A 27,268-nucleotide genomic window follows, 5' to 3' on the forward strand; every position below is an offset into this window, starting at 1 on the left:
GTGCGCCGGCGCGGAGGGTCGGGCGAGGAGCGCCATGGCGGCGGCATGCGATGGTGAGGCGGTGGCAGCGGCGCGGGCCCTTTGCGCTTTCTCCCCCTGTGACCGTCGTTTCTTCGCCATCTCCGGTTCGGATGGGCGCCTGCGGGTGTGGGAGACGGCCAACAGTCGGTTACATCACGAGTACGTGCCCTCGGCCCATCTCAGCGCTGCCTGTACTTGCCTGGCCTGGGCCCCGCCGGGGGGACGGCCGCCCCCCAGTAAGGTATGGGCTGTGTGTGAGGGAAGGGCCGGGAGCATGACACCCGGGGAAGGAAGGGAGTGGGATGGAGCTGGCGATGCCGCGAGTAGCCTTGACGCGTGGCCGCGGCCCGTTCGGCTTCACCCCGCCCTCTCGGCGCCATGTGGCGGGGGTCGGCGTGGCCGGGCAGACCAGGGAGCGAAGATGAGGCGTGCTGGTGTGGAGTACGGGATAAGGGTCCTGTGGAGGGTGAGCACTTGAGCCCCGCAGGGTTTAGCCACGGTCTCCCCTGCCCCCCCAGGTGCTCGTAGCATGCCCACCCGTGATGTCTCCCGTGGTGGGGGGCTGTGGGGGGAATTCACGCCCCTCAGAGGAACATCACAGGATTGCTTTTCACAAGTCAGATAGGTGTTGGGGGGGACCGGTACCGGAGACTTCATTACTTTTTTTACAACTTGACAAGGGGCTCTCAAAAGAAGCACTGACTGTGTAAAATCATTTGCCTTTCATAAACTCTGCACGGAAGAAGCCTTTCTTGAAGGAACAAGGTAGGTTACTTATTGGTACATCTTACATTAATTGAGAAGGTGATGCTACAGAGGTGGTCGACTGCTGTACAGTTTGCATTCCAGTAAAAGCAGTATCACTCTACACTTACTTCCCCATGGAAGTATTTCCGTGCAACTGCTATGCTGTCTGTGATGCATCTTCCCAGGCTTAGGAATCCTGTGAGAAGGTATTCAGTAGCTTTATTCAGAGCACTCTTCAGGGAAGTCAGATGGTATCCACACTGAATTTTTTTTTACTTAACTTCACCTCAGGTGGATGCTCAACCAGAAAGCAGCTGGAGTGCATACAGTAATGTACCTTTTCATCTCCTTTATGTTGAAGAAACCCTATTTTCTTTAGCTGGAACATACCAAATTGCCCAGAAAATTTGTGGAAGCCTTATTCGTCCTCAAACTGTTTAAGAGCAGGATGGATGAGACTTTGAGCAACCTGGTCTGGTGGGAGGTGTTCCTGTCCCTGGCAGGGGAGTTGGAACTGGATGATATTTAGGGCTTCTCCCAGCTCAAGCCATTCTATGATTTCCTGGGGAAAGAAAAATAAAATCCCTTGAATAAAGTATGTGAGATCTTCTCCCTTTGTCATAAGTAGGTGAGGCTTTTTAAAAAGTGTTTAGGTGTATCAGCAATTTAGTGTATGTGAAATACTTAAGTGTTTCAAAATGCTTAACCCACAGGTAAGCAGACCAGTGGTAGAGGATAGCGTCTCTTTTTTCTCAGTTGAGCAGCATAGTTCCTGAACTTTGCAAACTTCCCAGAACATTTGAAGAATGCAGTCTGGTTTTAGGCTGGCCTTAACTTGTTCATTTTTCAGGTAGCTTTGAAGGAAAAATGATTGCATTATTTGCAGGGCTGTGTAGGTCCTTCTTTACTCTTAAAATAAAATGAAACTGGCATGTGAAAATGGGTCTAATCTATTCTGTGTGAAGTAGAACTGCTGGGATTGTTCAGCCTGGAGAGGAGAAGGCTCTGGGGAGACCTAATTGCCACCTTCCAGTACTTGAAGGGGGACTGCAAGAAGGCTGGAGAGGGACTGTTTATGAAGGCCTTCAGAGACAGGATGAGGGACAATGGTTTGAAATTAGATAAGAGTAGATTTAGATTGGATGCTAGGAAACAGTTCTTTACAATGAGCACTGGAACAGGTGGCCAAGAGAGGTGGTTGAGGCCCCATCCTTGGAGATATTTAAGGTGAGGCTCGATTGGGCTTTAGGTGACCTGATCTAGTTGAGGATATTCCTGCTCACTGCAGGGGGAGTTGGACCAGATGACCTTTGGAGGTTCCTTCCAACCCAGATTAATCTGACATAGTGCACTGCTGTGGTGCCATAAGTCAAGCACAGAAGGTTTCTGATTGGCTTTTCAAACTTAACCCTTTTTAAGAGACCTACCCCTAAACCCCACAGATGCTCCATTTTAACATGGTTTAGGAATGTTTGGAAAACAGACTTAATCAGACAGTGTTTGGCCACCTCTCTATGCTTTCTAATGATCCCAGTAGTTTAAATGCTGTCCCCTACTTGAAAGTTGGTGTGTTTTGAAGTAGAGCTGGTTTGCATACCCTTTCTTGGAATAATTATGCCATAAACATTTAGAATTCATTGGTTTGGCCCTAAACTGAACAGAAGAACTAAAGCTGTAATTACTCTGATAAATATATTTTATTGAATGTGGTTTTTTTCTGACTATGTTTAGTCTTTTCCTTTATTTTTTTTTTAATTCCCAGAGAGCTTACATTTGTCTAGGCAGTGCTAGGATCTGGTGTTCAGGAGTAAAATTGTGCCACTGTGTATCTATAAATGGTGTTTGGCCAAGTTCACAGAAATACAGAACAGCTTGAGTTGGAATGGACCTTAAAGATCATCTGGTTCCAACTCTCCTGTCATGGGCAGGGGCACTTCCCACCAGACCAGGTTGCTCAAAGCCTGCTCTGAAACACTGTGAGGAATGAGGTGTCCACAACTTGTCTGGGCAACCTGTTCCAGTGTCTGAACACTAAACTAACTATGTTTTGGGCTGCTGCCATGTGAATGAAGGCCATGTGTTACAGGGGAATATTAGAAAGTTTTGAACTGCAGGCCCTGGAATTGCTGATGCAGTGATGGCATATTTGGGTGTTCCTTGCCACACGTGCTTTCATAGTGTCAATGCTTCCTGCTGTGCTGCTCCTGCTCCATGAAGTGGTGCCTTGCTCAAGGGTATGTGGATCACCAGCTTTCAAAATGCCTTCTTCCACTCACTTCCTAATAAACTGCAACTGTGCTGTCATCCTCAGCTCTGTAGACTCTTGAGGCTTCCTCCCACTGAGGTGTTTTTAATGCTTTACTTCATGTGTGAGCTGCCTCTAGAGATAGGAATTCTGGTTTTAAACAAAGTCTCAGTGGCTGACCTACTCAAGCCAGAACATTATAGAAAAATATGTGCACAATCCCATTTTAAATAACTTCTTTTAAGCATCTCTACTAATTAAAACACTGTGCTTTTTTTCAAGCAGACTTGAGGGATTTCTAAAGAAGCTTGAGTTTCCATAAATCTGAAAGAAATCCCAAAAATAACAAATGAAAAGGAAACCAATACTTGGTACAGATCAGATCCTTTGTCCTATCCTGTCCATGAAAACAGGGTGCTCTTATGTTGAAGACCTTGATCCACAAGTGAATCCCACATGGATCTCTCCTCCAATTGGCAGTCTGCCTATGTACTAATCTTGTGTGGTGTAGCAAAGTTTGATTCTTTTTTTGGTGGTTTGCCTTTCCTTTTTAAAAAAATGGGGTTTTTTGGTGATTTTTATTTTGTTTTGTTTATTTGAGATTGGCCATAACCATCTGAAATGGAGGGTGAACAAAGTTAAAAGATATATGCAGGGAAAGAGAATAAAATCTGTTCATCATAGAATTGTAGAATGGTTTGGGTTGGAAGGGACCTCCAAAGGTCATCTAATCCAACCCCCTTGCAGTGAGCAGGGATATCCTCAACTAGATGAGGTTGCTCAGACCCTTGCTGAGCCTGACTTTGAATATCTCTAGAGATGGGGCCTCAACTATCTCCCTGGGCAACCTGTTCCTGTGTTCTACCACACAGAATCACAAAATTCGTCCAGTTGGAAGAGACCTCAAAGATGATCCAGTCCAACCCTCAACGCGGTACTGAAGAGTCAACGCTAAACCATGACTGCAAGTGCCAGGTCCACAGGCTGCTTAAACACCTCCAGGGATGGTGACTTCACCACTGCCCTGGGCAGACCATTCCAATGTTTGAAAACCCTTTCAGTGAAGAAATATTTCTTGACATCCAGCCTGAACCTGCCCTGGTGCATCTTGAAACAGTTGCCTCTAGTCCTGTTGCTTGATACCAAGGAGAAGAGGCTGAGCCCCTCCTTAATCCAGCCTCCCTTCAGGGAGTTGTAGAGAGTGATGAGGTCTCTCTTCTTAATTGTAGTTTTGCTTTGCAGTGAGAGTCTGTGGGGCAATTGGTAAAACTTCCTGAAGAGATTGAGAAGTACCAGATGAACTGTACTTGCATCTCCAGTGGCCATGTGGCCCTTCTTTATGTGTCTTTAAGATTGCTATCAAAAATTAAGCTACTTGAGACACTTAGTACTTAAAAACCTGTTTGATTTACTTCATTGGACTTTGTGACTGATGGTTTCTCAGTTGCTATGTTTTCAAACTATTTTATAAAGATTTTCTTTCCCAGGAAAGAGTGAGCCTAAAAAAATGCTTGCAAAAACTCAATCTTTACTCAAGATCCTGCTTTGTTTTTAAAAGTATTTGTATAGCATTTTGATATTTATTGGCCTAAAGCAAAATACTTCTTGCAGGATGTGTTGTTTCTGTTAAATACAAAAGAAAAGAAAGTCCTGCTTCAAAGAACTAAGATATTTGTCCTGCACTCTTAAAATCACAGTGGTGGTGAAAACTCCCTAAAGCCTGCCATTTTATCTCTGGACATGAGTAAAAATTATTTATGTTTGCTGTGTGACCTCTGTTGTGTAATTGATTAGCTACACCACATGGAGCTCACACAGAGCTGATTGCTTACATTTTAGCATTCTCCTTTGGCTTCTGGCTGCTTGCCACTGCAGATGTATCTGTTGTGTGGGGGAAGAAATAACTGGTGTATATATGGTATTGGTTTTGCAATTGGTGAGAATGCTTTGCTGTCACATAAGAAAAGTATGGAGAGTTACCAAGTTAATTTTAAAAGCTGATCAGTGGTATTAGGGATGATTTTTTTTTTCCTTTTGAAGCCCAAATAGATTTTTTTTTTCCTTCCCTTTGTACCTATGTCTTTAGTTATGTGGGATTGACCTGGTGAGAATAAATGTAGTGGCTTCTTCTAACTTGTTTGGTTTGACATGCTCAAGAGACACTTTTATTCATTCTTCACAGTGATGCGCGACATTCAGTCGGTTTTGATTAGGAGAGATGAAGTGGAATTTCTTCTTGAAGTGGTTGATAGCACTTGCAGCAGAAGGGTGTGAAGACTTAATTGCCTGATCATAGGAGCATCTCTGCTACTGATGACAAGACTTGGGCATAGCACTTAGCTAGGAGTTTTGGCTGCTTCCCTCTTCATAGTTGGGTAGTGCTTTCATTTTCAGAGGCATTCTGAATGTTTAGTATTTGCAAGACTCTTCTGAATAGCCTTTGAGAAAAAACACCAAACCTGATCATTCCTCATCAAGGGCTTCCATTTTGTGGATGGAGTATTCTGATGATATCAATTTCTGTCCCTTGGACACAAACTCAGTGAAAAAAAAAATGTGGATTTTTTTCCCTCATGTGTGGACCCTAGGCCAGCAAGATAGCCTTCAGCAAATGCTTCCAAGTGACTCACAGCAGCTCTGTTACCTTGTAGAGGGAGGTACAGGATGAGTCTCTGGGTTGCTGAGCACTTCATTGTCTTCTTTTTGTGTCTTGTCAGCGTTTGTTCTGGCTGGCTGGGTCTCACATTTAACAGAAGGTGTTTTCCCCTCTGCTTTAACATTGAGATTACTAACTTATGTCATGTTTTTTTCTTTTTTCAATTTTCCAGGATGGTCCCCAGAGGAAAAAACGAAAGTCTGAAGTTGCAGAAGTGGACAAACAGTTAGATATCCTGGCTATTGGTACAGCAGTTGGTAGCATTTTGTTGTACAGCACAGTAAAAGGAGAACTACAGAGCAAGCTAGTAAGTAATGCATCCTTCATCACATACTGATGGTTTCAATCACGTTATTCTGTTTTTTTTCTGCTGCTCAAAAATAGAATAAACCAACCCTAATTATTCAGTTGGGGGTTTCTTTGTTTCTAATTTTATCTTGGTGACTGCACATGTGCATAGAGGTGCAGTAGTTCAGGTGAAAACTTCAAGTGGTGCTTTTTCTCTTGTTGGCAGCTGAGAAATCTTGGTTTCAAAGCTAGTGTAATATCTTAATGTTGTGTATGGATTTGTTACTTTACACTATAAACATCAATAATGATGAAATGCTCAACTGGAGAGTGAAGTCCTCCGTGGGAGTATCATACCTTCAGTTCCTGCACAGTATTGTGGGAAGAGGGACAGGACTGAAGTGCTCATCCACTTGTGGGGAAAGTGTTAAGGGAGTTTTAGGGAACTTATCTCCCTTGAGGAAGCTCTGAGTATCTGGCCATTCTTGAATGAGATAACATTGTTTTTTATTTTGTCCTTCTCATTGATAACTTCCCTCTTCCAGGCCACCACACTGAGTACCTTGGTTTTAGTCTTGGCTTACATAACAAGCAAAAATCTGTGTGAATGACTCTGCAAGACCAAATTTGAGATACTTTGGCATAGTTTTGCTTCTAAAAGCGTTAGTTGTTTTTAGGGTGGTAACTGTACATGGGTTTAGAGAAGGCAGCAACTCCTTAAAATCATGGTATGTGCAAGTGACACTAGCTAAGGAGTATCAATTGCTGCATGGAAAAGCTGTATTGATTCGTGAAAACTGAACAAAATTAAGGAGTCTCAGGTTAAAATTTACTGTTTCTGTCAGTTTGAAAACACTGGCTGCTCTTCTGTGGGAGCAGGATAGCAGATGTTATTTGGTGAGTACTCTGTTTTACAGGTAGGTTGAAGTAAAGGCTTACTCCTGCTAGATTAAGAACTATCACTTTTAACTACCCTTATAGAATAGATTGCCTTTGTTGGGATGTATTTCATCTTGCCCAAAACTGATTGCACGTTGGGGAGTTGTCTGAGCTGCCTGGTGCCAATTCAATTAGTGAAATTTTATGAATTCCAGGAAATATTTTCATAAAGCATTAAAGGATATATTTTAGCTGCAGAGTTTGTGGTTGTTGAGAGAGGTGAATGGCAGCCCTTTGTAAGATCTGATGATAGCTCACTCTTGAATGCTGAGCACAAAGGGAAGGCTGCTCAGCTCTGAGTGTGCTTAGCAATCAGGCATTTAGCTGACTGTTAGCAAGACCGCTTCACTGGCCTTTGAAACAAATTGCATTCTGTTAGCCCTGTTTGGCTATGTGTATATAAATAGCGGGGCAGGACAATTTTTGTCCTTCACTCTGAAGGGCTAGACAAGGAATGAATTCAAATAATGATGTGTACTTACCAAGAGATGAATTACATTCAGTGTATACAACTGTATATGTATAGTACTCTTTAAAACCATGCTTCAAGTTGTCAGTGGTTTGAATTTAGTTCTCAAAAGAGCAGCTTTTTCTCATTGTTGGTGTGGGGAAGACTCAGTAGTCAAAGAATTCTCATTCAAAACATGTGTAGACATGGCAATTTGGGATGTGGTTTCATGGCTTTGGTGGTGTTAGGTTGATGGTTGAACTCCATGATCTTGGAGCTCTTTTCCAGCCAAAACAGTTCTATTGATTCTATGATTTATTAACGAGTTGACCATCTTTTACCTCTTGTAGGATGGTGGTCATGACAGTAGAGTAAATTGTGTGAGATGGCATCAAGACAACTGCTGCTTGTATAGCTGTTCAGAGGACAAACACATTGTGGAATGGAACACACAGACCTGCAAAGTGAAGTGGTAAGTTATGGTGATTTTGGGTCAGATTTGTTCACACTTGCTTTTGTATGCTTCCTCCTTCACAGGTTTTAGTGAGGCCCTGTTGAAAGTGCTGTGCTCTACTATGCTGGCTTCATGCCCACTGTGCAGAATTGACTGTTGGCTGTTACTTTTCTGAGATGGGAAGTGGTTGTATTAAGGGATAAAAGAGGATCCTTGTAATTGTATTTTTTTGTCTGTGTATTGGAAAACTCAATGAAATGAGTAACTGACCTGTGAGGGATTTGGGTCCCTCCATGCTAACTTTTTAATGGGATGTGGGCTTCTAGTCACTTTGGAAAATCTAAATTCTAGAAAATAATATTGGAAATAAGAGGGAGCAGATACTGGAACATCTCATCCCAATGAAATAAGTTACATGCATGTGTCTTTGCTCAAAGGGCCTTGCTGTGATGATAACCCACTTGGTTTCGCTCACTACTGATGTGCAGTGAGGACAGTTCCACTTGGCTGTCTGAGCAGGCTGCTACTGTTTGAAACTACTGTTGAGAAAATAGATCTTGGTGCAGAGTAAGAAGATACCTGGTGCAGGCATTTAATTCCTTTTGTAATAAAGTCAAACTGGTTTTAAACTTTGAAGAAGAATCCAAAATTTCTATGAATGATCCTGGATATCTTAATTCAATAAAAGCCTACTGTGTGATGGCACCTTGACCCTTCTTTTATGATGCTTCATTTTTGGTAACAGTTCTCTTGTGTTATCCTTAGATTGTATTAAGTTGGGACCCTGATGTAAAGCAGCAGAAGATGTCTTTAAAGTCTCCCTTTATCTTACCTTAGCATAGAACACACCCAGTTCCCTCACCTTTTTCTCTTACATTACACTGTAGTCCCTAAGCCAGCTTTGTGTCCCTGCACTGAATTTTCTCCACTGTGTCAGTGACTTTCTCCATAAGTGGACAAAGTGCTTAGATGCAGTTTTAGAAGTTGTGCATAGAGAAGAGTCACTTTCCTTGACCTGCTGACTACACTCTCCAGCTAATGCAACTCAGCATGCAGTTAAACAGTATTGGGATGTCCTTACAGAGTGACACCAGTAACTGGCCACCAGCTGGACTTTGTACCAGTGATGGTAGCTGTTTGAACTCAGTGTTGCAACCAGAGTTTATCCTTCTGTAGAGTCCATCCATTCAGTCTGTATATCTACAGTTTGGCTGCAGGGATACTCTGTGAGATGTTGTCAAAAGCATTGCCAAAGTCAAGTTAAAATGGCATACATGGCTTTCTTCTTACTAACCAAGACAGTTGTCTCATTAGGAAGGCAATTGGGTTGGTTAGGCACAATTTGCCATCTGTAAATCTATGATGAATGTTTTCAGTCACACTTTCTACCCTTGTGTCCCTGGAAATGGCTTCTAGGTGGATTTGTTGTAACACTGCCTGTTGGTACCTGGATTACTCTTGTGGATGTTTTGTCCCTGTTCTTTTCCTTTTCAAGGCCCAGCTGTGATCCCTAATTATGGTTTTCCTTTGCTATGAGGAGTACTTTCCTCCATCTGACTCATGCAGTAGAGTCAGGAACATGGGAGGCCTGTCAGACTTTGCTCTTCAATACTTTGGCCTCAGGTTTGTGCTGACTGGGTTGCTATATCATTCTGCAGCAGGCCTACACTTTCCTCAGGCTTATCTTACTGCTGATGTGCTCTATATAGGTGTCCTTTTGTTGGCCTTCATATTTCCTGCTGGTTTGAATACCAGCTAAGCTTTAGCTAATTCTGTCCCTGTATGCCTGAACAATGTTTTTATATACTTCTGTGTTAACCTTTCTGCACTTTCATTTTCTATATGCTTATTTTTTTGTGGGCTTGAGTTGAGTCAGGAGTTACCCATTTGGCCAAAACAGCCTTCTGCAATAGCTGGTGATTTTCTGCTCTTTGGAATGGACTGTTCTGTAGCTTTGAGGAGGTTGCCATAGAAGAGTAACCAGCTTTCCTGGGCCCCTTTGCCCTTTAGGGCAGCCTCCAGTGGGATCCTGCTGGTCTGTTCTCTGAATACTCTAAATTAAGTTACAGTCTGCTCTTTTGATTCTGCTCTTAATATGGCTCATTTTCTCTGAGGGTCTTAAATATAATTTTCTTGTGATTGTTATGGCTTTAGGTTGTCATCAGCTTTCACGTCCTTGACCAGTTCTTTTACTCCTTTTGAGTAGCTGATCCAGTAAAGCACCTTTCCTAGTGTGGTTGTAAATCACTTGCATCAAGTAAAAGTCTTCAGCATTTGCCAGCAATCTCTGGGACTGCTTGTATCCTCCTGTGCTGCCCTTCCTACAGCTGCTGGGGTGGTTAAAGCCCTTTAGAAGAACCATGGGATTATGAAAATTTATCTATTTGGTTTTATTTGGACAGTGTATCAGATGCCCACCCTTGTTTTCGTCTCCTGTTATACTCAAGTTCTCCACTGGCCTTTTGCCTGTTTCAGAGGAAGGATCTACTCTTTCATGCTACCCTTCTGTGTGGAGAAGCCTTTCCTTTTTGTCTTGCTTGTATGTCCTTCCTGCAGTGCTTTCCTAAAGGTCCATTTACTGCAGCACTCCTGTCTTCCACTCCTGCGATCCCAGTGAGATTAAAGCCCTGAAGCTGCCTGTGGTCATCTAATTCATCCTGTTTGTATCCCATAGCACTTGTATATGTGTCTGGGTATTTGAGTCCCAGTCATGCTGATTTCTTAGGAAGTGGGAGGTTTTTTTTCCTTGTCATCCTTCATCTTCGATGTTTCCCTCTGCTTCTTGGGGGGATTGTGGTTAGAAAAGGTAATTAGAAACATTGTATTATTTAATTTTAAAGATGGCAACCAAAAAAAAAAAAAAAAAAAAAGAAAGATTCTGGAAGTGTATGCATTAAAAGCACACCAGCAATAAAATTCTCATGCTTTTTATCTGATGCTTTTCTCATGTGATATGAGTTATACCTAAGGTAAATTTTTCCTAAATTGATGTGACTAGAACAAATTATCCAAAATAATGCTCATGTTCAAAGTACATGTGAGATTGCCTGCATTTCTTGACACTTGTTAGGACCTGGAAATGGATTTTTATGTATCCCACAGAGAATTCAGGATGGTTGCTCCTGGGATAGAGAAATGGTGTTCAGCTTCTTTTCATTTGCAGGCTTCTAGACATCTTCCTGTAGAAGTGTGTACTGGTAGATAAAGAATTGAAACCACATGATTTTAGGCTTAACTTTCTTAATGACTGTAGAGGTAGTCCCTGGAACTGCTTCAGGAGGTCTGCAGCACATACTGAAACCTCTGGCAGAGGGACAAGGTGTTGGGGAAGACAGAGTTTATGGACAGACAAGACAAGGTGTTGCAGAGAGAGGTAGTCTAAAACATTCTGGATGACTCTTTGTTTCTCTAGTCGTAGCTCAGAGGCATTCTGTACCTCTACTTAGGCAGCTTTTTGATTCATGATGGGAGGAGAGCCAAGAACTGAACAGGCCTTGAAACTCCAAATTTCAGTGTTGAGAAGAAGGCCTTCCTGAATGGGTTGGTACAAGCTTTTTGAATTACGGTGCAAAGAAGCCTTGAAATCCTACTCTTATTTTGAATACTAGAGAGCTTTACAAAAGGAACAAAAGAATGGGCAAATAAGTTATTCAGCATTTTTGAGTTGCTGTATTTCTGTGTTAACAAATTGGAAGGACAGGAGTGAAAACAGAATAGCTTTGACCTCGTCTTTGGCTCCTTCATTTCCCTTTTTTTTTTTTTTTTTTTGTAATATCATTTTTGATTTAAATTTTCCAGCATAGTTGATGTGCATTTGGAGATTATGCTAATGAAAATTGTGGGGTTTTCTTTTTCTATTTTTCCCTCTTTCTCCCTTTGTATCAAAACTCCTCCATCCAAATTCCAGCAAGTGGAAAGGCGACAATGGCAGCGTCACCTCTCTGTGCATCAGTCCAGATGGGAAAATGCTGCTGTCAGCCGGTAGAACTATAAAACTGTGGGACCTGGAGACCAAAGAAGTCTACAGAGTAAGTAATTTGGTTAAACTAGGTGCAAAAAAAAAAAAAAAATCAACCCCTTCTTGATTGGTGACATTATGTATCTAGTATTTCCTGATAGGACATCTGAAAATTTCACTGGGTGTGAGGAGGCAGTTGGTGGTTTGGGGATTGCTGGAGGCTGTTGCTGTGATGATATCCTCAATGGTGGTTTCAACTTTCTGAGAGTTGAATGTGAGGACATTAAATTCCTTGGCTGTGTCTGAGCACGCTACCAGCACACTTTCTCAAGCCTGTAGCAGAAAGGTGAATGCTGCTTTTTTCCACTGGGTCCCTTTTGGATACCCTTCTAGCAGGAGAACTTGGTTCACCCCAGTGTTAGTTAGTGCTAGCATGGGTTTGTGCATGAGCTCCCTGACTTTTAACATGAGTCCCTCCTCAAAGCCTTCACGTGTCTTTGCTAAGCTTCATGTAACTGGTGGCATTATCAGTTTTGCTGTTGAAACAGTTGGAAGGCATAGGAGCAAACCCCTTGTTGTTCCCTGAGCAGGGCTGAGACGTGAGCAAATTACCATGTTTTAGCTGTTCCGTGAATGCAGCCATGTTTTCTTGCCTGCTAGCAGATAGGACACAGCTAGTCTCAATCTCCTGATACTTGCTGTCAGGTAAGTGTGTACACATGTGCTGTTACTGTAGACTTGTTGGCACATGGCAACTGCTAATCATGTTTGCCTCCTATGATGACCAAACCCACTATTTATGAAAAGCAGATTGAAGAACTGATTGTTTTTTGAGGGAGGGGTGGGGAGGTTGAACACCCTTAGAATGTCAGCAGATCTGTGTGCTCATCTGACAGTTCAGAATGAAACTATGAATCTAATTTCATTGTAAAAGTTGAAGTGTAAAATTGTAGGGGGGTGGAGAGTGCTTTTTGTTAGTAACAGGTGGATGTGATTTCTTTTGAATGGACTTAGTCCCAGTGAATTTGCTTTTCATTCCCCATGTCACTTTCAAAATTCTGATAATTATCTGGAGGGTCAGAAGAAGTTTCCTTGAAATACAGAAATGCATGGAAGGTGATCACTAGTGAAAAATGAAACCACTGAAATATCCTTGTTGACTAAGTAGCACTTAGTCTTTCCTACCTTCCTTTGTTAAGTAATGTTTTAATTTTTACCATATGACTGCTTGGGGCAATCACTGAAAGGTTCTTCTTTTCCTCTTAGCATTTCACAGGCCATGCTACATCAGTGTCATCATTAATGTTTACCACAGTGAAACCTATGAATGATAATAAGCCCTTTGATGGAATTACAGGGCTTTATTTCTTGTCTGGAGCTATACATGACCGATTACTGAGTGTGTGGTATGTAAGCTTTTCCTAACTTTTAACTTTCCTTATTATCAGCATGGAGGACAGACTTGAGAAGTATCTTCTGAACTCTGCTTAAACTGAAGGTTAAGCAGAAAGGGCACTTTGGAGGAATGCAGTGATGATCTTTTAAATGGTGCTTTCAACTACGCTGATTGTTGAGTGAAGATGTGAATTTCCTTGGCTGTGTCTGAGCATGCTTCCAGTTGCCAGTTGAATCACCAGTGTGTGCCAAGAACATGCTGTATAATAAGCTTTTCCTTGTTTTTTTTTAATTCTTACTCTGAGGTCTATGCTAAGTTTTCTTGGTCAGTTTTATTTGGGAGTTACTTTGCTCTTGGAATTTAGAACGCTTTCTACACTGAAAGTTCAGTAAGTTCAGTAAGGACAAGTGCAGTCTCCTGCATCTGGAGAAGACTAACTCCAGGCACCAGTACAGACCAGGGGTTGTCCTGCTGGAAAGCAGCTCCATGGAGAAGGACATTGGACTCCTAGTGGACAGCAAGTTCTCCATGGGCCAGCAATGTGCCCTTGTGGCCAAGAGGGACAATGGCTTCCTGGGGTGCATTAAGAAGAGTGTGTCCAGCAGGTTTAGGGAGGTTCTCTTCCCCCTCTACTCTGCCCTGGAAAACCGTGTCCAGTTTTGGGCTCCCCAAGTCATTGAAAAGAGTCCAATGGAGAGCTGTGAGAATGACTGCAGAACTTGAACATATCTCCTGGGGCTGTTTAGTCTTGAGAAGGCTGACAGGGGATCTTATTAATGTCTATAAATATAAATATCTGAGGGGTGGGTGTCAAGATGAAGGTGACAGTCTCTTTACATTGGTGCCCAGTGATAGGATGTGAAACGGGATACAAGCTAGAACACAGGAGGTTCTACCTCAAAACAAGGAGACACTTCTTTATGGTGAGGTGACAGAGCCCTGGAGCAGGCTGCCCAGAGAGGTCGTGTAACCTCTTTCTCTGGAGAGTCGCAAAACCAATCTGGATGCATTCCTGTGTAGTCTGCCCTAGGTGATCCTGCTCTGGCAGGGGGATTGGACTTGATGATCTCTAGAGGTCCCTTCTAACCCCTAACATTCTGTGATTCTGTGAAATCTGAAATTACAGCCTGAATGTTTTTGGTGGGGTAGATACTGCCACGGTCCTGGTGATTTATAGGCTTTATGCTGCTTTTCAGGTGCAGAGGGTGCTGTTTGTGCAATTGTAAATAATGTGTACTGTTTGTCTTCCAGGCAGATCAGATCAGATAGGAAAGAAAAGAACGCTGTCATGGCTTTCACAGTAACAGATGAACCAACTTTTATTGACCTGACCATATCAGAAGTCAAAGAAGAGGTAGGGGCAAGAATTTTGTAATCAGATGGGTTCGACAGTTTTGATTTGTCACATCAGTTTCGTTTTAAGGGCGCAAAGGAAGGAGCTTGGTTTGTATTTTGGTTGTTGTTCGGAGATTCACTGGTTCAGAGATTGCATCAGGCTGGAAGAGACCCTCGAAGGTCATTTTGTCCAACTTCCTTGACCTGAATGTCAGTTTGCAATTCACAGGTGTAAGGATAACTGCCACAGGTGCTGAAAGTTTCGAATCCTCGGTTTTAAAGCTGCCAAGTGCAAATGCAGTGTTTTCTTCAGGATTTTTGCTTGTGAGGGCAAAAATGTCAGTAGCTTCCTATTTAGAACAAGTTAGTAATTAAATTGGTTGTTGTAACTTGGCAGTATAAATAAAACAACAAAAGAGAACAAAAACCGAAATAGACTCCAAAATTCCAGTTTGGGTATGGTCCTTGTTTATCTGATGGCAAATGGTTTTGGCAGTGTTACTGCATTTGGAATTAACTGTCCTTTCATGAGTCAAAATAGCAGTGTGCATTCTCAAGGGCTGTCAGTTTCAACAATCTTTCCAAGTATTTGTTTTTAAAAAAATCTACATGTGAAACATCTTCACAAACTTTCAGTAATGATTGGAAACATTTTTCTCCTCCTGCCTTAAGATTCCTTTCCTAAACCCAATATTTGATGGTATATTTTCTCATGTTTCCAGTTGTGCATGTACTGGAGATAAGAATATTCTGTAATGTGCACCTGTCATTTCACTTTCTGGAGCACTCATCTCAGTTTCTTTCCTCTAAGCATATTTACAATATCGGTGCCTTTGTACACTTGTGCCTCTAGATGTATTTGGTACCATAGTTTTGGAACTTGTTGCTTGTGATGACCTGTATGTACTGTGCAAAGTGTTCAAATTTGGATTTATCACTAGTGATACATTAAAATAGAGGAGATTTTTGTCTCTTAATAGTTGTTCTAAATGTTCCTGTGATGTTAGTGTCTCTGATCTTCCTTATGGATTTAGTCAAATCTTAAATGTGTTTAGTTACTGTCTCTTGATGTCCTGTTCTTTGGTCTAATTAAAACCTTTTACACTGCCTTCTTCCAGCCTGTGAAGTTAGCAGTTGTGTGCAGAGATGGGCAGGTGCATTTATTTGAGCATATCTTAAATGGGTAAGTTAATACTCATCTTGAGGGTGTCTTTGAAATTTCTCTAAGGCAAAGTTCAATCTTGTTATGTTGCTGCATTTAAGCTCTTGTGTCTGTTCATAAACCAAGTTCCAGCTCTTTGTCTTGAGTATTGGACACAATTCTGGAGAACTTGTTGGGGCTGTGCTGCACTTGGGTATGAAGTGTTGCTTTAGCCAAGATTTTCAGCTCCCTCTACCTACCTCACCTTAGCCATCTGTAAAATGGAAAACTCGCTGAGTTAGCTGAGGGGATGTTAATGAAACATGCTTAGATGTGAAGGTATTGAAGTGTTTAAGCTAAACCTCTTGGAATTTTTTTCATTTCTTTTTTTTTTTTCCAGTTATTGCAAAAAACCCTTAACATCAAACTGTACTATCCAGATAGCAACGCCTGGAAATGATGAGGACTCCACACCAAAACCTGTTCCTATTTTAGCAGCTGCATTTTGCACAGACAAACAGTCTCTGCTGCTTGTGTATGGAAACACCTTACAGCCCATCATAGAGAAAGTGGTATGTAAAACTTAGTGTAGAGTTGTGGGATTTTGTAATCTGGACTACAAGTTGCTCCCAGTTGGAGGGATTTTAAAAAATATTTATTTATTTATTAAACTGTATAGCAAGACAGAGCTTATTCCTTTCCCCTTTTTGGGAGCTATAACCTGCCCCTGAGCTGTTTTGAAAGGCAATTTATATTCTTCCATTCTTGAAACTAAAATACAACTTGACATTATTGCTGTCTGTTTCTTGCTATTTCAGCTATTATTGAGTTAGGCCACTGAAACTGCTTTTTAATACTGTTTTGGTTTACCTGTGTGAACCTCTTTGGAGGGCAGAGAGATCTGGTAGTATAAGGCAGATGTGCAAAGCAGCTGCTGTTCTAAAATGAAAAAATAAATTCATTCTATTTTGTACCTCTGGAATTTGTTCTTTCAGTAGCATAATGAATCACAGGAGTGAATCTCAAGTATATCAACTGGTTTTGTTCCTGTCCTTAACTGGTTTTCTTCCTGTCCTTCTAGTCTTTGAACACCACTGAATCCCACGTGTGCTTGATAAGGGACATCCAGAAAGTGTTGTCACTTAAAACAGACGTTGCTTTAACGAAGGTGAGCTTTGCATGAAGCAGTTTTGTTGCTTCTCTTGTTTTACTTTGGAGATGGTAGAATTTGCTGGTCTCTTCTAGAACGAGGTTGGATTTCTGGATGGGCTTGCTCAGAGCTGCAGTGGTAGCTACAGATATCCATAGCTACAGATATTCAGTCAGTTGTGGGTAAAGCGTGCTTCGTGGCCACTGTGTGTTTTAGTGTGCTCTTCACACACCTTCCCGTAGCTCAGAGCAGGTCCTGTTCTCATAAGGTCTGACAAACAAGGCTGGCTGATGATTTCTTTTCCTTCCCTTAGAGTCTGTCGGTTTGTACAGCCTCTTTGATCCCGATGCTTTGGGATGCAGTAGGGATAGCTTTGTTTTAGTCTAAATAAAATGCAGTGAGCCTTCAAGGACATGTCCTTTCGGCTCTTTATCAGGGTGGCCTTCACATGTTCCTACTCCCAGGGATACGTATGGCACCTGGGAATGTGAGCTTGACACTTAGATGGCAGTAGTGTCCACTGAGGCCCCTTGCCACCATTTTCTTATGCAGGATTCTCTGGGCTTTAGAAACAGGCTGTGAAGCTGTTAACTAGTGTGTGTGTTCCAGGCCTTGAAGATTTGAAATGCTTGCAGTATCAGTGAAGGGAGCAGACAGTGCTGCTTTTTGAACCCCCGAGTTAGCTACTGTGTCTGGTGCTCCATCAGCCAGGAGGGGTTTTGTGCTGATTCCTGAGTCCTGGGGCTGGTGGGTAGCAGAGCTGTCAGGCAGTGGGAGGTGTAGGAAGTTCCTGGCATGCAGTGATGATACCCATCTTGGTTTCGCTTTTTACTGAATTGCAGTGAAGACGCATTTCTCTTGGCTGTCTGAGCATGCCTGGTGGGGACAAGGTCCATGATGAGCAAAGGAGGCAGTATTTTAACACTGTTGCAAATCACTGTTGTAAAATTCTTGAGCTACAAACTACAATGTTTTGCTTACACAGCGCATGGAAGTTGCTTTGCTTACTGTAGTAGATTATATTTGCATCGCTTCAGTGGGCACCCAGCAGGGCTCCCACAAATACAGAAATTTGGGCAGATATGTGAAAAAATGGCCTGCACAGAAGGACTGTGGTTAAAGAAGTGTTCTGGAAGTAACAGGTAGTATTGCTGATGGTCTGGAAGCAGCATACTCCTTTACATCCTCTGTCAGGGGAGCACTTGCTTATAAAATATATTGCCTTTAAAAGTCAGTCTCCTTTCTGCTTGTTGAAAGTGAACATCATAGCTTCTTTGGTGTAACCTAAGTTGCTCTGTCTGTCATTGTGACCGTAGTCCCAATTCAGACCACTGTGTTCTGCATCTGAGCACTCCCTAGGAGAAAATTGGTGGGATCGAAGTGAATAGTAACTACCTTTTACATTGTGCTGCTGTTTGTGATCAGTTCTTACCTTTCAATGGGACATTAATCTGCATGCTGTTTATGGGTCTGACTGTTAGTGTACCTGGTATCAACATGAGGAGGAACTTCTTCAGTGTGAGGGTCACAGAGCACTGGAACAGGCTGCCCAGAGGGATTGTGGAATCTCCTCTGGAGATTTTCAAGACCCATCTGGATGTGTTCCTGTGCGACCTATGCTAGATTCTATGGCCCTGCTCTAACAGGGAGGTTGGGCTCAATCTTCGGAGGTCCTTTCCAACCCCTAACATCCTGTGGTCCTGTGATCTCTTGCTGGCTGTCATGGGTTAAGTTGCTGCTGTTACTCAAAAGCATCCTACATGCCAGCTTCAAAATGAAAGTGCTGCCTGGAGCAAAGTATTATGGGGCTTGAAGTTCAGATTGTAACACGAGAGGCTTCCTGTTCAGGTTGCTGCTTTTGGGTGTTGGCTCTCTCCTGCTGGGATGACAGCCAGATGGGGAGGGATGAGGGGAGTAGCTCCCTGGCTTGGGGTTTAGCTTGCTATCTTCTGCTTGCTACTGCTTTCTGCAGGGCTTTTTGTGCAAACAAGCTAAGGTAATTGTGCATTATGTTGCCTCTTTTTAGCTCAACTCTTTATCTCAACTCACAGGAGTGTTCTGTGCACGTGTTACTTTTCCCTCACTTCTGTGTTGGGGGGAAACAGGCACCTGTTAGACTAGCAAACGTCCAACTGTTTATTGATGGAAACAGACACTGTGTCTGAGTGTTATGGAACAAGTTTGTAAGTAAAAAGATTCACAAGTGATTCCAGAGAGAGCATTGCTTTAGTTAGTTATGAAAACTAGCTGCCTATTGCTTAAGGTCATTAGTTCTTACTTAGTAATGTATATGTCAAAAAAATGGGTTGTGGCAGGCTGGTTTTACTGTGTATGCAAGAGTCTTGGAATAAAATCAGTATTTGAAATTGGAAGAATGCTCAAGATCGTAGCAATTCATGCAGATGTGGTTACCTCTGTTTGCTAGGTAAAGACGCCTGTTGTGAACTCAGACACCAAAGTTCTAGTGCCTGGCATTCCAGGACACAGCACAACTGTCAAAACTCCATCCTCAGGGAAGGAGAAAAAGAAGAACAAGAGGAAACCTGGAGAGACAGAGGTAAACTGCTGCTTCCTCCTTTAAACACAGCAATAACGGAGAAACTGAAGTTGTAAGTCATCATTAGAACTCCTGTAGGTGAACTCAAAGTCGCTGTGTTTGGTTGATGACACTACCTGTATTAAAGAGACTTCCCTCTGCTCAAAACCTTTCACCCTGTTGTGGTTTAAGCTTTTCCTGGAGCCCCAAATGGAACAGATTTAGGTTGCCTCCCCTCTCCTCTTTTCCTGGTAGGGAAAGCAAAATTAGGCAGGAGAAGAGAGAGAGAGTTATCTACAAAAGAACAGTCTTGAATCGATATGGAAGTAAAAAGGTAAGTTCAACAAAATAGAAAAGGCATTTGAGTAAAATGAAGGTTAGAAAGGTATAAGGAAAAAGGGTAAATAAAAATATATGCAAAACCAGACACCTCTGGCAAAGGATTCTTTGGATGTAAGATGGATGCAGTTCCTTAGGAGTCTGGAACAGCATGGAACAGGCCCAACCACGTGGTTAACAGCACCAGGAGGTCAGCAAAGCAAGGGCAGGAGAAGAGAGCGGGGCAGGAAATAGCCCTCCCTTAAAAAGGGTTGCAGACAGGAAATGGGAGCGGAATAGACTTTGACCTGGGGACCCCTCCCCCTGGGAGGGGGCCAAGTCTCTCTGCCCACCTGGGTCAGGTTTCTTTGTCCACGTGGGGCTAGGTTCTTTTCAGCTCACCCCCTCCTGGGCTGGGTTTAACCTAGCACGCACCCCTTCAAGCCCTCCATACCTCACCTGTAGTTTTGCCGTATCCCTGCAGAAGTTTTCACATGCTTGTGTCTGTCTCTCCATGCTAAGGTTATATTACTGCTTTGCCATCTTTTCTCAGTCTGTTCTCTGTCAGAACATGCAAAATCTGTGTCGTTTTCCAGCAGAATCAGAAGGGAATTCTGTATGTTTGATAACTTTGCTTTCAGCTGATGTTTTTGAGAATATGCACTGAAACAGCACTGCCCTTGTTTACTGTGTGCAGGAAAGCATTGAAGAGCGCCTAGGAGCACTGGATATTGATGTAAGCAAAGTAAAAACTCCAGGGGGCCTTCCACAGGCAGACAGCTTTGCAGTGCTTTTGGTCCAGGGCTTGGAAAGCAACGATGCGGAAATCTTAAATGTAAGTGTTACCTGGTTACTGTATGCTGGTTAATCTACTCCCTGAGACTTGGGGAGAGTCAGGAAGACTGCAAGTCAAGAACCTGTTGTTTCTCCCAGCTGTTTTTTTATGATCTGGTGCTCAAGGCAGTGTTAATATAAATGGTAGTAGTGGTAATGCTTTGTTGTTATCTGCCTTGCTTTCTGAGTCAGTCCTTGAACTTGGAGAGGCTTATGTTAAATGGTAAATTTGTTACATAAAACATCTGAAGGAGACCTACAAAAAAGCTGCAGAGGAACTTTTTGCAAGGGCTTGTAGTGATAGGATGAGAGGGAAAGGATTGAAACTTCAGGAGGGGAGATTTAGACTGGAGATTAGGAAGAAATTCATTCCAGTGAGGGTGATGAGACACTGGAACAGGTTGCCCAGGGAAGTTGTGGAGGCCCTCTCCCTGGAAGTGTTCAAGGCCAGGGTGGACAGGGCCTTGAGCAGCCTTGTCTGGTAGAAGATGCCCTGGCAGAGGAGTTGGAACTGGATGATCTCTAAGGTCTCTTCCAACCCAAACCATTCTATGATCTAAACTATGACAAGTGATGTTACTTATGCAGCAGTCTTTCCTTTAGATTGAGCTGGAGTATAATCTGGGTGTACTGTTTCCAAGTAGATACCGTTGGAAAAATGCATTCACAGAATGCCATGGTGGAAGGCACCCCAAGGATCATCTGGTCCAATCTTTCTAGGGGATAGTATAGTTTAAATGAGATGGCCCAGCATCCTGTCGCTGTCAAGCTGAGTCTTGATGCCAGCACTTTCACTTGAATAGATTAGTCTGGCACTTGGACTAGGAGGAAACAATAGTTCTGGGGCAGGGAAATAAAGTCTTAATAGTTTGATGCTGAATAGAAATTATTGGTGAAAGATACTGGTGAAGATATTATTGAAAGGCATTTATTGACAGAAGTCAAGCAGAGAAAATGGCAAGGGAAAGTTTAATGTGCATGTGATGCTTTGTTCCTCATGTGGTGGGTGGGCTTGAGACCATGGTATATTGTTCTAAGTGGGTTGAGTGTCTTATTTTGTGCTCATTGCTCATACATATGTTAAAACTGAGTGATTCTCTGACCATATTTTTCCATTTTAACAGAGAGTGCTTAACACAAAAAAGGAAACTGTAATAAAGAACACAGTAGCCAGAATGCCTATCCACGCTGTCATTCCACTGCTGCATGAGGTAGGAGAGACTGTGTGAGCGTTCTAGCTGGGGAAAATCCAGGATGTGTCTCTATTTTACTACTGAAATTAGTTGGTGAATTTTACAAGACAGAAATTTTTCTTAACTTATCTCTGATATGCTCTTCTCTGGTTAAAGCTCGACCAAAGGACAGAATGTCATTGTCAAAGCTTGGAAGAGCATTAGGTAGTTTAATGCTGTCTTAGATGACTGTGTGGGGAAAGAAGAGGAAAAGGTTAAGCTAAAGCTTGCTTAGTCCATGGCAAGCAGTTACCATTTCATCTTCTTTTGAACTATTTAAAATGAATGATAATTTGCAAAGTGGAAACAGCAGTGTCAGACAGGGCAAGTTGCATGAGCTTAACATATGCTCATGTGAGAGAACAAAGAGCAGAGTATATACTTAGAGCAGTGATTTTAGATAGCACTTGGAAATTGGGGAGCAATTTCTTTCCTCTTTTGAAGATGGCTCAGAAGCCCACTTACTATATTTAGGCTTTGTGACATCACTCAGTAATAATTCCAAGAGAGATTTGGCTTCTGATCTGCTTTTTCAGTGATGTTAAATAAAATCTCTATTTTAAGGATTAGCCTTTTCTAGACTTGACTCTCTTTAAACTGAACATCAGTTAGTTGCTCTTGTTATGTGAATGAGACTCCATAACAAAGTCATCATTAGATTGCTTTTGTATTTTAATGTGCTGGCCACAAGTAAGATTCATTTCACACCTGTGGTACTGATCTTAACTTGAATTATGCAGGTGATCTGGTGTTGAAAGTTTAGACTTCCTTTAAGCATGTGTTGTGTCACCTCCTTAGACTTAGTTTAATGAGGTACAGTGTGTCTTGTCTGGGACCTTTGTTAGAGAATCTTAAGTGCAAGTGTTGGACTACAGCTTGTCCACCTTGTGACATCTAGTAACCTTGTAACACCTTGTCCACCTTGTAACATCTACTAAGCAGATACACATAGACATAGAAATAAGGAGATTTTCTTCCACTTCTGCCAGGAAGAGTTCCAGTTTTAGTGTAATAACGAAAATCAGCTTCTGCAAGCTGGAAGCCTACATACAGAATGGTAGAGCCAGCAAGGTAATATTCTGGAGCTTGGCAGTGGTTAATCCTAAGAGACTTCAAGTGCTTGGAGATCTTTCTGCACCAATACCGAGGCTGTCAGGGGGATGTCATGTTTGGTGTTTAAAATCATGATGTCTTTATTATTTAACTGCTTACTATTTTTGTCCTTTTAGCTTACGAAGAGATTGCAGGGCAACCCATACAGGTAAGAGACAACCCAAGCATGGTTTAACTCACCTGCAACTGGTATGTGCATTATGGTTTCTCCCTCCACCTCTATGACTGATTTCCATACTAACTATACTTACACTGCAGCATCTTGAGATAAAAATTCTCACCTGATGATAGTGAGTGCAAAAAAGGAGCTTTTAGTAAGGCTGGTGTTGTGTTCCCTTGCCTACTGCACTAAGGATAGCTTTGCTGAGACTAACTGTCCTTAATGGTGGTATCTGGTGTTGAGTTGGGATCTTTCTGTGTTTGTTTTTTTTTTTTTTTCCCTGTGTGTTTATTTTGGTTTTGTTTGTTTATTTTTAAATACAGATTCCCTCTGTTCTTTTTGTTTCTATTGGTTTTTAAATACAAATTTCCCTCTGTGTGTGTTTTGTTCGTTTATTTTTAAATATAAATTCCCTCATTGTAGGTGGAGAAAAAAGTAGAATGTTTAGATTTTTTTTTTAATCCATTGAAAATTCCCATAAAAGATGTCAGAAACACATCTTTAGTTTAGTCCTTCACTAAATGCCTGTTCTTTTCCTAATAATTTACACAGGTATCTCATTTATATAGCCAAATTGCTTTATATCTGCATTTAACATTTTATTTGGAACTACGTAGCATCTAGAATGTGAAATGGGTGTTTCTCAGCCAGTATCTCTTGAATATAATTTCTTTTTCTTTTCCAGTGCCTCACTCATGGTTCGATGGCTGAAATCTGTTTTTAGTCTACATGCATCCTACCTTTCTACAGTAAGTATTTTGCTTTCGTCCTAATGCATGGAACTAAAACTAGATTGAAATACTTACGTATGTCTGTGTTCTTCCTTCAGGATTCTGTCTCCTGCTTTCCACATACAGCAGTGCCCAAATCAGTGTACAGAGGGCTATACCTCTGTCACTTTTGTGGGACTGCTGCACATTGCTTATAAATTGTCTTAGTTATTTGTGACAGAATTACAGTCATCCCAAAGCCAAACTTAAGATAAGTTATGACATACCTGTGAGAGTTAGGGATCGAAATTACTGTCAAAGAGTAATCCAGCCTGTGTTACTAAATCTTGCAGAGCTAAATTTGCTTGGCTATTGTAATTCTTATCCTGAGACTATCTGGGGAATGGCTAGATTTACAGGGTAAAGGTGTGCCAAAGCTGGCAGGGTAGTAAGTCATGTCCTAGCTTCTGGATTGAAGCCAAGTGATGGATAAAGCATTCTTGCTTAGTTAAGAAGAAGGTATTTCGGTGCTGTTAGCCCTTTCTCCCATGTATTATAGGATTACTGTGTGTCAGAATGTGCCACATATTAGTGAGGCTGCATTTGTACATTGGTGTATATTCAGATTCCTTCTACACAGCTTTCCAAATAGTCCTCAGCAGCTGCTTACAGCAGTGACTGGAAAGTCGTGTAAGAATTGCCATGTTTTGAAAGTAGACAGTTTCTAACCATGGCCAAATGTTACCTGATCAGGCTGCAGATAGTTTCTGTGAACCCTAAGCTTTCCCTTCTCTATAGAATAATGCAAGGATTGCTTGGCCCAAACATACAAAGGTGGTTTAAAAATTTCAGAGTAAGCCATTTGTGTGAACAGCTTCATTTTTCTTCCTCCTTCACTTCTCCCAAGTTGCCAGACCTTATTCCTCAGCTGGGGATGCTATACCAGTTAATGGAGAGCAGAGTCAGAACTTTGCAAAAGCTTTCCCGTCTGCACGGAAGACTCTTCATTCTTGCCTCCCAGGTGAGCCCCAACCAAAGAACATAGGCTGTGCAGAAGAACTGTTGTTTGCAGACTTCACCTTCTGTTGTGATTACACCTATCATTGGGTACTTAATACAGCTGCTCTACAGCTGTGCTGATAAGGCTCAGAGCTGTGTACTTAATGACTGGTTCACTCTATGCTTACTGCAAGTGTTAGCCATTTTTTCCTGCTTTATATGTCTACTAACACATAGAGTTTTAAAAGGAGATAGGAGGTGCCAGGCCCCACTGCATTGTAGACAATGTTACTGAAATGGTACTTCATCCTTCATACATGTTTGGATATTAAACTACTCCCCTAAATTAATAACTCTGTGGTAAACTGGGTGTAGGCATCATTTATGTTGTTAGGAGTTTTGTTGATTTTTAAGGCTGGTGTCTATGATTGTATCTAAGGCTAATCTGCAAATTCCATCCAGGTTGCAGCCTCAGAAGCGGGTGAGGATGTAACTGAGGTGAATCAGACTGCAAAGCTGGTGTATGAGGATGGTAAGTGGTGGATGCAAGGTGTAGCTCAGCTCCTGACTTCATGTGACAGCCAGTGGGAAGTCTGTGGCAGTAAAGTTAGTGGTTAATGGCATGGATATCTTGTAGTTTGTCGTTCCTTCTTTTATGCTCTTCCTTTTAGTTCCTTTAATTCCCTCCCATCTCTGCTTCACAAACTAAGGAGTGAGTTAATTTGAAGCTTGCTGTGGTGCTTAACTTAGTGAGCTGCCTTTCTGCTCAGGTAGCTGCAGCCCAGGCACTTCTACACGGGAGTCAGCGGGATGTCAAGGGTAGTGGGTCACAGAATGTTGGGGGTTGGAAGGGACTTCCAGAAATCATGTAGTTCTTCTCCATCATCTCCCCCTGCTAAAACATAGATCGGATTGCACTGGAACACATCCAGGTGGGTTTTGAAAGTCTCCAGATAAGGAGACTCGACAACCTCTTTGGACAGCCTGTTTTTCAAGGCTCCAGCACCCTAAAAGTAAGAAACTTTTCCCTCATGTTTAAGTGAAACCTCCTGTGTTCTACTTTGTGCCTGCTGCCCCTCATCCTGTCACTGGGTTGCACTGAAAAGAGCCCAGCCCCATCCTCTTGGTCTTTACCCTTTAGATAATTAGCATTGGTAAGATCTCCTCTCAGTCTTCTCTTCTTCAGGCTAAACAGCCCCAGGTCTTTCAGCCTTTTCTCATCAGAGAGATGCTCCAGTTCCTTCATCTTTGTGGCCCTCCAGTGGTTCACTGCCTCTTGAACTGGGGAGCCCAGAGCTGGATACAAAACTCCAGGTGTGGATTCACCAGGACAGAGTAGAGGGGCGGGAGAACCTCTCTCCACCTTCTAAACCCGCTCTTCTTAATGCACCCCAGAATACTGCTGACCTTCCAGCCACAAGGGCACATTGCTGGCTCATATTGAACTTGATCACCAGGATTCCCAGGTCTTTCTTCACAGAGCTGTTTTCCAGCAGGTCAGCCCCTAACCTATGCTGGTGCAGGGGGATATTCTTTCATAGGTGCAGGTCTCTACACTTGTCCTTGTTGAACTTCATGAGGTTCACCTCTTTCCGACTCTCCAGACTGTCTGGGTCTCACTGGAGGGCAGCCCTCTGGGTGTGTCAGCCACCCTTGTCAGCAAACTTGCTAAGGGTAAACTCTGTCCCCTAGTTGAGGTCACTGAACAAGACTGGACACAGTACTGGCCCTTGGGGAACACCACTAGCTACAGGCCTCCCAACTAGAACCTGCACCATTGATCACAAGCCTCTGAGCTCTGTCATTCAGCCAGTTCTGAATCCACCTCACTGTCCACTCAACCCACACTTGGCTGAGTTTACCTAGGAGGATGTTGTGGGTGACGGTGTCAGAAGCCTTGCTGGAGTCAAGGTGCACATCTGCTGCTCTCCCATTGTCCTCTCATCTACCCAGCTGGTGACTCCATCATGGAAGGCCATCAGATTGGCCAAGCGTGATTTCCCCTTCTGAATCCATGCTGACTACTCCTGATAATCTTCTCTTCTCCAGTGTCAGTGTGTGCAGGTGCATTGCCCATTTGACCTTTTGTTTTCCACTGCAACTCCGTACTGCATGATTGTAACAGAAGTGATTTGTTCGTGTTGATCCACATAATCTTCAGGTGGATTGAGTTTTGGAATTGAAGTAGCGTAGTTGGGAGACTTAGCAGCATGTAGAGCTGGGCTGTGTTTTGCACAATGACATTTCAAAGTCTGTTTTCCATACTGAGGGATTGTTTTCTCTTTGCAGAATCCTCAGAGGAGGAATGCTCAGACGATGAGATGATTGCAGATAAAGAGTCTGATGTAAGTGGAGTTGGATTGAATCTTCTCCCATTTACTTCTAACAAAGTGTGTGACTATCAGAGGTTCACATGTCCATGTGTGGTTTTTTTTTTTCCTAGGAAAACTGGGATGAAGATGAGGAAAAAGAGGAGCAATCTGATGAACAAGAAATGGCTGTTGAAAAAGAAATCAATGGTGATTCCGATGGGGAACCAGAAAATGAAAGTGAAGAAGAATAGCAACATGAAAGAAGAACTTTTACCA

General features: G+C 42.4%; 1 protein-coding gene and 4 non-coding genes across 5 annotated transcripts; all 5 read left to right on the top strand.

Annotated features, from left to right (window-relative positions):
- The first annotated feature begins 34 nt into the window (after nt 1-34).
- Nucleotides 35-27,268, top strand: WDR43 (WD repeat domain 43). Its single transcript, XM_054397424.1, has 18 exons — nt 35-262; nt 5,842-5,976; nt 7,695-7,816; nt 11,706-11,826; nt 13,023-13,162; nt 14,404-14,506; nt 15,606-15,670; nt 16,029-16,200; nt 16,710-16,796; nt 19,204-19,335; nt 20,330-20,467; nt 21,591-21,677; nt 22,928-22,959; nt 23,657-23,720; nt 24,589-24,702; nt 25,143-25,212; nt 26,970-27,025; nt 27,124-27,268. The coding sequence occupies exons 1-18, from the start codon at nt 35-37 to the stop codon at nt 27,241-27,243; spliced, it is 1,986 nt and encodes a 661-aa protein (XP_054253399.1). The 3' UTR covers nt 27,244-27,268.
- On the top strand, nt 8,240-8,317 carry LOC128980803 (small nucleolar RNA SNORD53/SNORD92). The gene has a single exon (XR_008489491.1). It is a non-coding gene; the product is annotated as a small nucleolar RNA SNORD53/SNORD92 (small nucleolar RNA).
- On the top strand, nt 11,981-12,066 carry LOC128980804 (small nucleolar RNA SNORD53/SNORD92). Its single transcript, XR_008489492.1, has one exon. It is a non-coding gene; the product is annotated as a small nucleolar RNA SNORD53/SNORD92 (small nucleolar RNA).
- Nucleotides 13,282-13,366, top strand: LOC128980805 (small nucleolar RNA SNORD53/SNORD92). Its single transcript, XR_008489493.1, has one exon. It is a non-coding gene; the product is annotated as a small nucleolar RNA SNORD53/SNORD92 (small nucleolar RNA).
- LOC128980802 (small nucleolar RNA SNORD53/SNORD92) lies at nt 17,574-17,652 on the top strand. Its single transcript, XR_008489490.1, has one exon. It is a non-coding gene; the product is annotated as a small nucleolar RNA SNORD53/SNORD92 (small nucleolar RNA).

This window comes from Indicator indicator, chromosome 2 (genome assembly GCF_027791375.1).
Source record: "Indicator indicator isolate 239-I01 chromosome 2, UM_Iind_1.1, whole genome shotgun sequence".
Taxonomy (NCBI): Eukaryota; Metazoa; Chordata; class Aves; order Piciformes; family Indicatoridae; genus Indicator; species Indicator indicator.

Bases quoted from the DNA above. Each gene is read 5' to 3' on its own strand.
- WDR43 (XM_054397424.1), top strand. From the start codon at position 35: ATGGCGGCGGCATGCGATGGTGAGGCGGTGGCAGCGGCGCGGGCCCTT. The intron at 7,817-11,705 runs GTAAGTTATGGT...TCCAAATTCCAG, and splicing joins CAGACCTGCAAAGTGAAGTG to CAAGTGGAAAGGCGACAATG. The intron at 23,721-24,588 runs GTAAGTATTTTG...ACTTCTCCCAAG, and splicing joins ATGCATCCTACCTTTCTACA to TTGCCAGACCTTATTCCTCA.